At 42.1% G+C, this 15879-nt stretch overlaps 1 protein-coding gene across 1 annotated transcript in view; it reads right to left on the bottom strand.

Moving 5' to 3' along the window:
* The window catches only part of LOC137129764 (collagen alpha-1(XIV) chain-like), a 131283-nt gene that overhangs the window by 2223 nt on the left and 113181 nt on the right, over window positions 1-15879 (bottom strand). Inside the window, 11 exon segments of the mRNA XM_067509054.1 lie at window positions 2-264; window positions 4912-5067; window positions 5206-5283; window positions 6352-6540; window positions 7114-7180; window positions 7449-7484; window positions 10076-10147; window positions 11203-11256; window positions 11612-11665; window positions 12338-12391; window positions 12520-12615. Coding sequence (XP_067365155.1) covers window positions 2-264; window positions 4912-5067; window positions 5206-5283; window positions 6352-6540; window positions 7114-7180; window positions 7449-7484; window positions 10076-10147; window positions 11203-11256; window positions 11612-11665; window positions 12338-12391; window positions 12520-12615 — 1119 coding nt within the window.

Raw genomic sequence — 15879 nt, 5'->3', positions numbered from 1 at the left:
TTCCTCTCTTTAGTCTCCTCTTCAACCCAACTCTCTTCTCCTCCCCCTCCAGGCTCCGAGTGCTTCGGAAGACGCCTGGGGACCTCAGCTCGACGTCGTCCGGCGCGAGGGCCGGATCATCGGGCGACACCGGCTGTGGGGCCGGGTAGTTGGGCTGGTAGTAGCGGTATGGGTCGTCCTCCTCAGCCTCGTCGTAATTCTGGTAGACGTTTGGTGGCATTTGGACTGGAAGGACAGCGCCGCGTTCAGTGATATCCTCACCCTCTGCGTTGCCCACCAACCAGGCAGTGAACCAGCCAGTTTGGCAAGCAGACAGTCAGTGAAAGCCCAGAACAAAGATGGCCGACCCGGCACCATAGGAAGCAGCGTGTTCAATTGGTACGTTGGGTTTTGATTGGGTTAGCGAGACAGGAGGAGGGAGCGGGATAAGAAGGACGGAGCAGAGGAGACAGAAGGACAAAGGTTACCATGGGGTTACCGCGGGTTACAGAATCAGGGTTACCAAGGATATAGACTGACAACACTGAAAGCTGAGTTAGAGGGAAGGTTTTAAATCAGCAAAACCATTTAGTTTAATGGTGAGGTAAAAAGTGGACCAGGCTTTCATTAGATTTGTTATCTTTAAACACGCATTCACACTCCTGTCAGACTTTAAACGACTTAGTCTCCTTATCTCATTTGTCCTCATTCAAACAAAAGGCATTTGGACACTTAAACGTGCAGAACTTCTATCACAATTGGCCGTGCAGATCAGCCTGTAGGACCTGAAAAGCGTTTTTTTGTTGTGTTCACATTAAGTCAGCAAAGCTTGTTTAAAAAAGAGGCACTGGATGGTCGTAATCTAGAAGAAAAAGTCAGGAGAAGACGAACACGTCAGTACACACTCGCAGTGGAACCTGAGGGCTCAGTGTTGCTCAGACGGCGTCTTAAATACTAGATACTACACTAAATTTTTCAGACTGACTTTCAACAAATCCAATGAAAAGACCTGATATATCACATGTGGCATAAAGCTGCACTGTTTACGTGATGACAGTCACATTAGTGAGCTGCTCGGTTGCACCCACAGTGTTTCCTAAGTATTACAGGAAGATGAGTCTGCAACTGCATTTATGGGTTTTGTATGAATGTTGTTTAGAAGTGGTTTATGGTTTGATACAGCGTATTTTTTAAATGAATGTAATGCAACATTTATGAATAGAGGAGCCACAAGGAGCTGGCTGTGGTTGATGGTGGGCACACAAGCACACAGACACACAGTAAGTTTGACTCCAGAGTCCTGTTCGAGTGTTAGCTTTAGGCGAAGAAAAGCACGTTGGTTAATGTGAGAAAAAGATAAATACATAGAGATGAGGTATCTGAGGTCACTGCTGATATTTCCTGTATGAATCCAGTTACAGTCTTTGTCTAACGGTAAGCAGGTGCCTAAACACGTCTGTACTAAAGTTACAAAGTAACACTGCCCTCGCAAAACCTGCATGTTACTCTGCAGGATCTGATGTTATGGGGGGGAACAAAAAAATGACATGTTCAGTATCAAGGTTTTAAAAGTAAACAGTATTTCCTCATAAACTTATAAGAAAACATCATCTGATTGCAATAGCAACAATATTTTAGTATAAAATACTGAACACAATCTCTTACAGCACAGATGCTCTATTTCCTCATTTTGGAGGAACATATTGAAAAACTTTTTCCATATTGCCATTCGAAACAAGAAAACAAAGGTGGTTTTAAGCATTTATGTCGTCGCCAACGGCCAGCGAGAGACGGCGAGAAGGAAACGTTGAGAGACGTGGAGAGAGACAAACACAAAGACAGAGGCCTGATTACAAACATGCAGATGTTACTCACATGACGACCCTGCAGGCTGCCGGCTCTACAGCGCCGTTTAGGCTGCTGTGTGACCTTTAACCTCAACATACATCAAAGATTAACACGGTCATGCATGTAACCTTCAAAGATGACTCATGTAGGGTTTTCTTTAAATATCACACGTTTGCCTTTTCTGAAAGTGTTGCTGATGTCTTAGTTATCGCAAATCGTCTGGGATGCATGTGATGAGTCCTGAAACTTCTAACTGTGAAGCTGTTATAACAGAATTTCCCACGTGTCTTGTCCGTGACAGGCTGAGAAAACACAGTTCGAGTCATTTGGAACAAATTAACACGTGACAGATAACAAAGCTGCAGCACTGACTCATTATCTGAAAGTTTTATGTGAATTCAGCAAACTGTTTAATCGCACTTTGGCTGCGTGTGTATAAGAAAACCCTTCATGCTGCATCTTTCCAGTGTGTGAATAAACCCACACTCATAATCCTGAGCCATTTCACAGGAACACGTTTAGATGTAGAATTCAGTGTGTGATGTTGGTCCCCGTCTCCTCAACCAGTTACTGCAGGAGGGCAACACAGGCTTAAAGGGTCTTTGCAACCATTTCAGACTTTACCTGCTTTCACGGCTCAAAGTTTTGGTTGCATTGGGTTCGGTGGTATTTAAGATAGTTTCCCTGTATCTGATTAAGGTGGGGGAACATTTTTTTCATTTGTTGTGCTCAAAACAAATCCAATCAGATGTGAAATCCACTGGTTTCCAGTAGCTTCACAGGAAGTGTGAGCATTGTCTTATTCCCCGTGATTAAAAGTGGGGGCCTCAGCAAACTGGAAGAACGATCAGGAGAAAGTTTCTAATAGATCTAATCTAACTGATGTCATTTAAATTTTTGTTTCCAGGTTTATTATTTTGATTATTATGAATACACAATCTTATTTGCCGTTCCTGCTTCCCTGGGAGCTGTCGTCACAAAGTTAGCTGTAGTATTGTTCATGAGCTTTTAAGGCCTGTGGCAAAAGGCTAATGCTATTTGAGGGGTCTTGAGAGGCAGGGAAAAGTCTGGGACCCTCTGGTCTAATTAATAACTTTCCATAATTTATCGTTCTTAATGTAGAAACACATATGAGACAGAGAGAGATGAGAGACGTCCTCTACAATAGAGATGTTTATCTTAGCGTAGCCCTGGAAACGGGGGAAACATTTAGCCAGACTCTCACTAGCTGCATCTGTGAACTTCAATAATTAATGGGTTATTTCTGGTTTGTATAATCTGCACAGTGACAAACCTTGTTCCACCCCCAACATTCTCTGGAAAACCCACTGATTTTGCACCAGTAGAAATGTCAATATTCATGTATTTTCTTTTTGTCACTCTTGTTATTCTGCCTGGTCTTTTTCAGTTTGGGAATATTATATAAAGAAAAAACAGTTCTCATGATTTGAAGGACTTATTTGGTTTCTCTTCTATTTGTCTACATTTTGGTTTTCTAGCAGAAACTGTTTTTAACACATCTGTTAGTAGTTTTTTCACATGAGACCTTTTAAGCCAGTGCCACTCAGTTATCTAAGATATTTGGTTTCTTAATGTTTCACCCAACACAAACACGATGTTTTAAATTTGAATGAAAACGTCCAAATTAGACGCGTTTCAAAGAGGCAATATAAAAACACATAGGCTGCTGTTACTACAACTGAATTCAGAATCTGAACTGTTGTATTCGAAGGTGCTTCAGCTTCAAATACACTGAGTGTGGGAATGATGACTTCAGTGAAATGCAGCCCGTTTAACTCAGCGGCAGCTTTTCCACAGGAAAAGGAGCCAATGAATTAAACGTTTCACTCGATGACATTCAGTTCTAAACGCACATTCAGAATTGAAATGTTTTCATGCTCAGATATTGACCTGATGCGTTTCAGCTCTGACTCCCACTGTTGTTTTGTCTTTTACCCTCCAACCTCCACAGGAAGTGGGTCACATTGTGTGAACTGACTTCTGTTACACCTTTATCCACATATTGCTCAATTGCACCGTCCTGTGCCAACAGTAATATTTTCAAATTCACTTATTGTTCTGAGTGGAGCCTTGTGTTAGAGAGTCGGTCAGGATTCTTCCCTTTAGGAAATATCTGAATTACCTAATTTCTACCTAATGAATGAACATACTTAGAGTGGCTGAAATTTCTTATTATTATATTTTAGCATTACGTATCTTTATTATATATGTTTATATTACTCTGAATATATACTCTACATCATACTGTTGGATTGAAGTATCCCTGTTCTTTGCATACTGACCATACGCCGATCAGCCATAACATTATGACACATGACGTAAATAACATTGATTATCACATTACCAGTGGCACCTGAAAGTGGATTTGATATACGAGGGAGCAAGTGAACAATTTGTCCCTGAACGTTATGTGGAAGCAGAAAACAAGCAGACGGAGATGATGGACTTTGGCCTCCACATTCTCCAGATCTCAGTCCAATCGGGCGTCTATGGGATGTGCTGGAAAAGCAAGTACGACCTCGCAGCTTACAGGACTTCAAAGATCTGCTACCGGCTTGATGCCAGATACCATAGCATACCTTCAGAGGTCTAAGAGAGTCCACACTTTGACAGGACAGGGATGTCTTGTTTGTAGAAGGATGAGCTACTGAATATCACCCGGGTGGTCATAATGTTATGGCTGTTTACAGCTTTGACAGTCTATAATTGCAGACTTTCACATGTAGCGACCAGAAGTTAAAAGACAAATACAACAAATATCAAAAGGAGCAGGCCACATACGGTCAACACAGTAACGTCTCATCTAAAACAAGCTGATGAGTTTTACGTTAGACGTCTCAACTCTGAACATTTAACTTGATACAGTAGAAATCAGACATTCAGTTTTTGCTAAGAGGTTTTCCTGCCCTATTTTCTAGTTACTAATTATTTACATACAAAAACTCTTATTATGAAATAATTCTTAACATAGTTCAGTGTTTTAGTCTCTAACATTTCTGCAAACATTCACTGTTCAAATGAATGGATTAATTATAGCCTAGAGTTTTATGTTTGGGACCCTACCTGCCACGTTGTAGCCCACACAGGAGTTCTGGTCACAGTAGCCTGGAGGCCCTGCAGGGCCGACGGGCCCAGGGACCCCAGGCCTACCAGGAGCTCCAGGATTTCCAGGTCTTCCTGTTGGACCCTGGTTCCCAGGTCTGCCCTGTCCTTGAGGACCTAGGAGAACGAGGAAATACAAATCGACTTTTTTTTGGATTTGTCAAGTGGTTTTCCAACCTTATTACTACTGTTACAATGACATGATCACAATCGGATCTTTCAAAGAATGGTACTGTATGGCTTGGTTTGATTTACCGGGGGGTCCTTGAGGTCCTCTGGGGCCTTGGACTCCGACCCCTGCAGATCCCTTCTCACCCTTCTCTCCCGGTTGACCTGGTCACACACATGCACACACTCATAAAAAAAGTATCCAGTCATTTCTTCCTCTTTAACACGTGAGATTTTTCATGATTCCATGACGTTATGTGTATGTGGCTCAGAACACCAGTGGATTCTTTCTTTTGCAGGACTTTCCGAATTGTCCAATGTTTAAACAAGGCCTCTAATTTATAGCCCCTCTTGTCCTCACACGATGTTCCATGTTTCACATAAATTTAAATAAAAGCTACACTTCTGAACGTTTGCCCCATATCCATCTTTTTGACCTTAAACCTAAAAACTAAATGACTTGGCCTTATTGTTCCAATACCTTTGGTTTGAAAGTATAAATGAACTAGCTGCCTGGGTGAGGGCCTACGAGACACATATCTGCTGTGTCCCATTTCAATTGTCACATTTTATGATTCTCTGTATCCAGGTTATCAGCCAGTCTTCTCTTTAACTGCAGCTGGTGCAGAATGCTACAGGAAGAAAAACGGCATGAGGCCTGTTTTTGCACCTTTGTCCTGGCTCCCTGTTAAAAACAGATAAATCCTATTTGTTGTTAAGACCCTGCATAGATTAGTCCCCCAGGAGAATTGTGAACTGCTCTGCCCAATTACACTTCTAGTCCCTTAAATCTTTAAATTGGTTGTTTTCAGATGCTTCATAATCAAGTTGGATAGGTAGTCGCTGCACCAAGGCTTTGGAAAAGCCGTCCGCCTCTGTTGATACTTGTAGGACAAACCTCACAACGTACATGGTTTCAAAGGCATATGAAGCTCTTAAGGTCAGTTCCATTTAACTGCTGTCCTTAGTTTGATTATAAACAAGTATTATTTCTTTTTATTTAAATTATAATTGTCTATACTGTATTTTATCAATTCTTATATTTGTCGTCTTTTGGGATCATCCTACATTTTTTAATTTGTAAAGCACTTTGGTCAACTTCAGTTGTTATTTTAAATGCGTTGTTGAAATAGATTGGATTTGATGAAGCAACAAAAGCCATTTCTGAGCATCCACTTGTGATTAATTGTTGCTCTTACAGAATCAACAGTCCTGTCCTCAGTCATCACATACCTCTTTCTCCTGGTTGGCCATTCTGTCCGTTCTGTCCTGGGAAGCCAGGTCTTCCTGGGGGTCCCTGCTCTCCCTGGTTCCCTTGAGGTCCCGGCCGCCCAGGCTCTCCTGGGGGTCCTGGCATGGTGCGGATGGACACTGGTGGACTGGGCGCTTGGTTCAGGATGGAGTTGTAGCGCGCCATGTGGCCTGCAAACACAGTTCATGTGGTGAAACCAACATGTGTAGCCAAATATATACTCTCCAGAGAGAGAACTTTGTTAATCAGGACAAGATCAGTTAAGTTGCTTTGTCACTATAGATCTTTAGAGAAGAGGAATCCCGTCCAACAGAGGTTACTGTGAAACAGTAACATTTAAAGATTTCAATAGTTCATGAACAGTTCATGTTCAAAATGCTCACGCAGTCTATGCTAGAGACCAAAAGGACAATAATAATTGTTATGCACTGGCTCTTTGATGGTAGAAGGCTTTGTTCAATCCATACTCATATTGAAGGTGAAAGAATACACCACACACAGCACAATTCCTTCATCTGACTCTTCCTTAATCTGGGAAACTGGGATCCCACAAAGCTCCAACCTTCTGCAGGGATGCTCTACCAGCTCACACACCTCCTATCACAAATCTTATTGGAAGTTTGTAATCACTGGCTGCATGTGATCAGGCTAAATGATATTATGCCTTTTTTCCGTTTCACCGAGTTACAAACAGCTGCTCAAAATATCACGAAAGATTTTTCTCTACGTGTACTTGCACTTACTCTGGATCAGCTGTTCACAGACCTGCCTGGCAATGGCCTGAACGGATGCAGTGGACTGGAGGTCACCCTGTAGATACACAAGCACACGTACGGTGAATACGTGTAGTTCCAGAGGCAGTAGACAACAGTTCTGTACCTTGAATAAATCCCCCCGTGTCACTGCTATCACCATGCAGCTGCTCAACGTCTCAAGTAATTTCACTTCAACCACACTGGGAAACCCCCAAACACTTTTCATGTTGGAGCTCATTCACACCTAATCGTAAACTTGAGTCCAGATGAATGGCTGCCATTGGGCTGCCTTTCCTAATAAACAGCACATCAGAGCCACTTACCCGTTCACCTTTGTCCCCCTTGCTTCCAGGAGGCCCCTGCAGAACAAAGAAGCAGCAATAAAAAGAGAAACAAACAACATAAGCTTGCAAAGGATTTAACTGCAGACACAACCTGTTCAGACCTGACAGAATAATCCCTCAAGTCACAAACACAATAAAGAGAATGATTCTCCAGTTGCCATCTGTCACAGAGGGAAAACTGTCCTCACCACAGCTCCCACATCCTGACTGACTGTTCCTTTCTGGTTTTCCTTGACTCACGAGAATATTTTCTTATTTGTACAATAATAGAGCAGTGGATCTGAATGTTGCACTCCTGATTCAGAATTCAGAATTCAGAATTCAAAGATCAACGGCTTTCGGCGCCACAGCGGGACGTGTTCTGCACGTTGATTTGACATGTGTTTTCACGCCGCATGTCCTTCCTGCTGCAATCCTCCCATTTTTTATCTGGACCGGCACCAGGCTCCCTGACCCATAATTTAAAATTACATGAGTAGAAGGTCAATGCTCGATTTGACATCTGCTCTGCATATTTGAGTAAATACCACTGAGCTTCAGTTCAGTTCTTCTGACTGTTGTGTTTCTCAAATCAAGATGTGTTATAGTGTAAATGCAGTAAACAGTAAACAGATCCGACCTAAACTGCTAAATTCACACTTCGGTGACAATTAAAATGGATTGCGAACTTTGGAAAAAATAGAACAGATGCCAATTTCAGCTTTTACGTTAACAAACCTTTCTCTAACTCTACATTTGGGCCATTAAAAAACAATATTTATGCAAACAGTGCCATAATCCAAAACTTGAACTACTGTATTTTCCTCTACTTTACATATGAACTGCGATTGACAATAGCATACCAATTAGTTAAGAAGGCTCTTTGCAGTCCACCCACGCATCTGTAATTACATGCTTGACAACATTTTATCACAGCGATGCAAAGTAATTTGTCAGCAGTCTGTATCACCTCCCACAGAATCTCATTTCTTCTGTGGCAGAGCAGTCAAAATCTGATTTACACTCTGTGAACACTTCATTTAATTAGGAATAAATGTCAAATAGAGTGTGGTCACATACTGGGATAAAGTGTGCACAAACAACAAACAGTCCCCCAACATCTGTTTTCCTGTGCTAAAGTGGGAAACGATATGGTAAATGGACTGCACTTAGGTATTTTCACCTGGGAACCAAACAAAGCCCTGCGCACACACACACACACACATGTGCGCTGTCGGCCTGGTAATCAGGTGCAGGTTTAATGTTTTAATGTTCAGCTTCTCACTCGAGGACACTTTAATATGCAGACAGGAGGAGCTGGGATCAAAATAACCACAGCGCATTTAACAAATGACCCTGCCCTCCCACCTGAGCTCCCACCTGAGCTCCCACCTGAGCTCCCACCCGAGTCGTTCTACTGGGAGCTTCTAGGTTGTTTTTCAGCACAACCAGAGTTTGTCTGTGTTGTGGGGCAAACACACAGGCTGTTAGACCTGTGAATCTCTGGTTCTTCCACAGCTTCACCTGGATGTAAATTCAGGGTGGTAAAGTTTTGATTGGCCTATTTCTCCAACTGATCACATGTAAAAAGCCTCCAGCCACCGTGGGAATTCATACCAGATATTATATTATAACATGAACCCTGGTGCATTGTTTGATGATTGTATACCTCTTGGTATTGTTGATTTTCTTTTTATTTATATCGATTTTTTTTTTATTTTCATATTGTTGCCTTTGCACATTTTGTTGCTGTAACATGACAATTTCCCGAGTGTGGGACGAATAAAGGTTCATCTTATCTCTTCATTTTTCTTATGAATGTAATTGTTAGCTAGGGAAGAGCGGATCTAGTCATACCAGAACCTAATCTTGATTCTTTCCAGTTTGATAGAGTTTTGACTATTTTTGATTACATACTCAATTAAAAAAAAATCTGACACAATTACTCACAAATGGCTATTTTCAATTTAGCTGCGAATAACTTACCTGATGACTGTTATAAGCAGCATCGAGTTTGTAATAGTCCCCAGTACTATAATTGACCTCAGCGCCAGCATGTTCATGTTCATTTTCAGCCTATTCTATCCCTCAGAATTCTAATAAAGGAGTTAAGTGCACTGACGCACAAACTTGGAAACACACATTCCACATACTTCAAACTATTCACCACAGGATAATGGGGCTAAATGGACGAACACCCCCCCAGTTTGTCCTCTCTTTGTTCAGCAGTGAGAAGCAGTTTGAGGCTCCGACAGGAAATTTTCGCAGACTGTTCTCCTCAGGTGTCGACATAAATACACTGCTCTTTGCCCCAGATTTGTGTGTGTGTGTACGTGTGTGTTTCAGACTGGACAGGAGGCTGTTAATCCTACCGACAGACACACTCATTTACTCTCCGTGATTGTCTGACAGACTCTGTTAAGCCTGAGTGACATGACTTCCTGTCTCCTCCTGGATATTTACAGAGCCTGTGCAGCAGCTTGTGTCAGATGAGATGTGATGGGAAACAGACAGAAAAACAACCCTGTCTCAGGTGTAAACCCAGACTGGACAGCAGCAAGGTTAATGAGGAGAGGCAGCTCTATTGTATCGTTTCCTGTGTCTGCTTCGACGGCTGACGGACTTACCGGTGGTCCCAGCTCTCCCTGTTTTCCTTGAGGGCCTGTGCTTCCTGGGGACCCTGGAGCTCCTGGACTACCCTGAAGAAACACAACGTTGACGGCACTAACATTAACTGGAACAGATACAGTTTGTTGTCTCCTAGAGGTGCTCAGTTCATAATCATTGTGAATATGTCTCAGTTCAGTCACACAAACCTTTCACGTAAAATATTGTTATAATGTTGACTGTAATCTGATTGCAGTGTTTGAGTCGAACCAAAATGCCACTTTATCAATGCGGAAAAAGGCTGTTTTTCCACAGCAGGCTTTTAGTTCGTTCCTTATCAGTCCAACATCCACTGTGGGTTGCACTTTTTCGCACAGCGATGGATTTATCAGACAGCTGACAGGAAGAAACAAGAAGCTGCTAAATAAAGGTTTTGCAAAAGTCATCATAGTTTATACTTTATAGCTGAAAATACAATTAGCGTTTTGAATCTCATCTGATAGACGACAGTCAGGAATCATTTCTTTGCGTGTACTTTTTGGACCTGAAACACCTTTAGCTCACATTTATCTTTGAATACTTGAAAAGATGTCTGAAAAGAGAAACAGAAGCAGCTGCAGGTCCGTCCAGTTCTGAAATCCATTTTCATAAACACTACAGATAAACTAAAGGAATCTTCCCACTGCGGTAACTTTTCCCAGTCACCAGGAACCTTTTTAAGGACGTTTCTCTACCAGTTTTTCCACCAGAAATAACAGGTTTAAATTTATACGCAGGCTCGTAGAGCTACCTCTCACCCTGGTCAGGGTGTAGTGTAGTACTTTCTGAAGTTCCAGGTACGATCTACTACTCTTGTCATTAAAAACCCACCGCACACGGGGGTTGATTTGTTCTGCTTTTTTGCCATCACCATGAGGGTGGGACAGGAGCAATGGACTGATGATGTTTGTATAATGACTGACCACTGAGCATTTGATATGTCAGCAAGTAGTTATTTGTTTCTTTATTTCCTGAGACCTTGGCCCTGCCAAAGAAATGTGAATTACAATTCCTTCGAAGGGACTTTTCCTGGCCTTTAGTTCCTGAGAAAGAAAAGTACCAGGCACTTCCCAGTGGAGACACACCTAACATTAAAATGATCACTTACAATAGTTCCTGTTGGACCCTGTCTGCCCGGTGGACCGTCTTTGCCCAGCAGTCCCTGTGGAGGAGGGTATGTCATTTCTGTTTTATCAGTGTGCATGAATGTTTTGCATTTTTTATTCTTGTACACTGCAGTAGTAAGTAGTATTAGCCGAGGTAAAAGAAGCATTAGTAGTGACCATCTTAGTAATAGAGGTGGTGATAGTACTAATGAAGTAGTTATTGGTATTTTAGTGGTAGTAATATTAGTAGTAGTAGTAGAAGCAGTTTTTAAGAGAAAGTCTCCTGTAGTTTTACACACACTAGTTGAAGCATTAGTAGTAAAAGTAGTGGTAGTGAAGTACAAATACACCATGGGCTTTATTGCATTGAAGTATCTGTAGTAGTGGATTTATAGTTGTCTTATGACTCACTCTGGGTCCTGGAGGTCCCTCTCTGCCCGGAGCTCCAGCTCTACCAGGAACCCCCTGAAACAGCAAGAGGAGAGTGGGGATCACTGCAGATCACACAGTCACACTGAGGCTCAATCTTCACCGAAACATTTCATAGATTCCAATCGCACTTCAAATGTGTACTTGTTAATGTGCAGGTAGTACTTGCCCTGGTTCAGGTATATGGAAAAACAGACGTACACGGGGGAAAACGTTTCTCAGTGCACCATCAGTTACTCTAACATGAGAATATGTAAAAACCTAAGTGATATGTGACTAACTTTGGAGGTTTGGAGATTGCTGCAGGTAATTTAAAGAGAATTGAACTAAAGCAAACTACTGCAAATGGCAACATTATTCAAAATCTGACTAAAAGGTCATGTTAGTACCATTCATTTTCAGTAGTGGAGTAAACAGCTGAACACACACTGGGACAAACAAGGGAAAAGTCCTTGTTATATAGTTGGCCAAATGGAAAGTATGTCCAGTGAATATGAATGTTTGGGGACTATTAAAATGGACCTGGCATGAGGACAATCAATAATTATGAGCATAAGTACGTATCAGTATGTAGACGTGACCTGGCAGTATTTCAAATTAAGGTAATTATAACCTGCAGAAACCTCACTATCAACCCAAATTACAAGTTAAACAAACAATAATTGTACATGTCCACACATGGATTCATGTTGTGTTTGCAGTTTTTACCTGTGCTCCCTGTTGTCCAGCTTCACCTTTCTGTCCTCTCTCTCCTGGAGCACCCTGCAAATAAAAATAAATGTTTTCCACAGATAAGCCACAGAGATGGACAGGGGACAGCTCACAGCCCCGTCCACCTTAGTGTATTTTCATGGCAATGATTGAAATCTCTGTGGGAGTATTTGTCTTACTGGAGGTCCAATGATGGAGCGCCCACTGGGCCCTTGTTGTCCCGGGGGCCCCTGTGGCCCCTGTACACCTGTTTCACCTACTGGACCACCTGGACCCTGAGGAGAGGTCAAAGGTGCATTAATATACAGTAATATACGTCAAATAAATAAGAGTATTAGAAAATGCTTTAGAAAGTCGTCTCATGTGAGGACACTGTCGTTAGCATCAAATTCCTGAAAACCCGGCTGTGTCCTTAAATATTGTTTCAATAAGGAACAAGATGCTGGTACTTGCTTCACATTACTGTACACAGAAAGTGTAAAAAGTATTCAGCAGGCTCCAAAACCACTGTTTCATCAGCAGCAGTTTGAAATGGAGGTTTTTTGAGCACAGACGTAAAAAATTAAACTCTATTAAAGTCATATCGACATGTCAACCCTTCTCCAACACACGGTGTGTGTTCAGTGGCTGTAACAGTGTGATGCTGGGGACGAGCTGTGGGATGTCGCAGGGCTGTGAAGCAATGTCACCGCTAAACTCGCAAGGCTGCAGAAAGGCTTCCTGGGATCACCGAGAGATTAATGAACGCGCTGAAAGCAGTGAGCCAGTTGACGCCGGTGGCTGTGAGGCTCAGCCTTAACCCACCAAGGACCAGGACAGTCCAAGTCTGATAAGGCTCTAGTCCAGCGAAGAACTGGATTAAAAGGCAAACTAATTTTTTTACTTATCAGAGTTCCAGAATAGTGTGAACTTGTCAAGGTGTAGTACTGCAGATGTCACACGCTGTTTTACAGGACAAGGTGGAAGTACTTCATAATCCAGCAGCAATTCAGCATCTACTGTACTTAAGCTCCTCGTTCAGCTGCTCTCAGATCCAAACAATAAATGTTAAATAATGACCTATTTCTGGATTTTCACTACACCTTTGTTTGGCTACATGAGAATAAGGGCTCAGCCCTAGTCCAGTACAACAAGTGGAGGTAATGCACCCGAATCCTCAGAACCAAAACCTTTTGGAAGTTTAGCTTTTTAGCTACAGAAAGAGTACATGCACAGACAACACGTTGTCCCCGCCTCCTCGCCCATGCAGCTCCTTCAGCAGTTGGACTGATCCAGAGTCTGATAAATGTGTGTCATGCTGTCTGTGTGTCTGTATGGAGACGTTTCCTTCCTGTCAGTATAAGATCAGAGTAAACAGCAGGCTGTGTTGGCTCTACGTTGAGTTACTCTCCATCAACACAGGGACAGACTCCGTCACAGACCCTCTCCATAGACCCCATATTGAGGGAGTCACAGCTCCTTGGAAAGGATGAAGGATATTGTGTTGTATGCAAAGCAAAGTTAAAGTTATTATTAAACTAAATAGTAATATAGAGAAGCAATGCGGAAATAATTGAGTTGCAATTGACACAAGTATTTCAAGGTTGAGCCTTTATGCAGTTTTATTGTTGACATCTGGTTGCATTATTAAACGTTAAGGGTCATAAGGTCATAGCCATGAGATTACTGAAACAAAAGAGTGAGTTACCAACTGTCCTGGTAAAACAGTTTTTGTCTAAATGTATCTTCTGCTTTGTAGAGCTATAATTCTGATAGTTAATACAGGAAGATGGTGGTGCCCACAGGTGCCCTGGTGGTTTCTTTAGCTGCACACGCTTCTGCTTTCACTATTTGCTCTAAACCTTTTGGTACGTTCAGGTTTGGAACCATTATATGCTGTTTGAGGGGGTGTAGTGCAACTTATCCAATTAGAGCTGAGGCTCTTTTTACGTCCCTATCAACGAAAAATCTGAATTCTGTGAACATGTCGACGTGGCCTAGCGATTGATGAACCACAGATCCGATATCATCTTTATCAGGAAAAACATTTGTGTTTAACATCTGTTTGATGTTTAAATACAAACTTTAAATGTCCGAAATACATTTTAAAACGGGAATTAAACCATATTTTTTTGTAGTAGTTGTGTGTAAAAGATTTAAAATGCCCAGTTAGTTCAGAGGTTTTTACTCTACAGTGATGAAAGAGGTGAGTTGCGTTTTCCTCCTTCTACTTCCTTAATACTTCTTGTTGAAATGTGGCCTGCACAAACAGATAAAGACAGACAGAGAAAGCTGCACGCAGCAGCACCAGAAATCCGTCCAAGACTGAGGCAAGAAAAACTATTTTAGTGACTGCAACTTAGTTTTAAAGGTCCTCAAACATTTACGAAGAGCCAAACTGGACAAGGGATGTGAGATACAGCAAAGCAGTCAGAGGGGAGAGGGAGGAGAGGCTGGTCGACATCTACGAGAGAGGTGGCAATTTCACACATCACCATGTTGTTCCTACGCAGGATGGAGGTAAAATACCGTAAAATCATTCTGGATAATAATGGGGGAAAAAAGCAAGTGTGCATGTGGGTGGACAATTTGTTTAAATAGTGAAAATTGGCTTTACAATTGTGATAAACATGTTTTACACCGTCACACTTAATTTTATATTTTTTATAAGCTGATAAATTCCACAGCTCAATACACATCTGAGCTCATTGGACAATTTTTTATACTGTTGATGTTGTAATCTGGTTCCGAGTCTGCACAGCTGTAAATTCACGACACTTGGAGTTTGCATGCTGCTGTTTCAAGGTTTCAGTGTGTTTTCTGCTCTAGTGTTGTGCTACAACTCGTTTCCTTTTTTTTTTTTTTTTTTTTAAATTGTCTAGTAAATCCTTTGTCTATAACATGGCAAAGAATAGTGGAACATGAGTTTGCCTGCTGGTTTTCACACACGAGGAGCTGCTGGCTCACAGATATCCACATTTACACCATGTCTTTATGGGTGAAAGTCGTGTTGTGCGGCTGCTTCCTGCTCGTCCTTGTTTGTTCAGAGGAGCTGAGCTAAAGCAGGAAAAGCATCTCCAAACATCTTTGCTCTTTCTGTATGTTGACTCTGTACGAGCACACACACACAATAGCATCTTCCAGCTGTCCAAAGAAACTCCTTCAGAACTGCAGCACTGACACTGGATCGCCTGGGGGGTTGCTGTCCTGTCCAAACTCTGTGACGACTAGATCTGGATTTAAAGTCATGTGCCAAGTTAATCCAAACCTTTGGACTGATTTTACTTAAGTTCTCTGTCCTTCCTGTTGGTGCTGTTCTCACCAGATACTTCAGTCATTTTGAAAAGCAAGCAGCCGGAAACGAGTGGTAATGGTGAAGTGAGAGATTACTGCCCACAGGAGAAAGACAACCAGACACATGGAAACAAAACAGGCGGGACAATTCCCCCCACTGGCCATGCACTGCCACAACAGCTGCACGGCCAAAGGACGGGTGCTGTGACCAAACGGGTCAGCTTAGCACAGCTGCTGCTACCACACAGCTGTTTAACGCACATGTA

This window comes from Channa argus, chromosome 1 (assembly GCF_033026475.1).
Source record: "Channa argus isolate prfri chromosome 1, Channa argus male v1.0, whole genome shotgun sequence".
Lineage (NCBI taxonomy): Eukaryota > Metazoa > Chordata > Actinopteri > Anabantiformes > Channidae > Channa > Channa argus.
The sequence above is the reverse complement of the archived record's forward strand: the minus strand, read 5'-3'. Positions and strand labels throughout refer to the sequence as shown.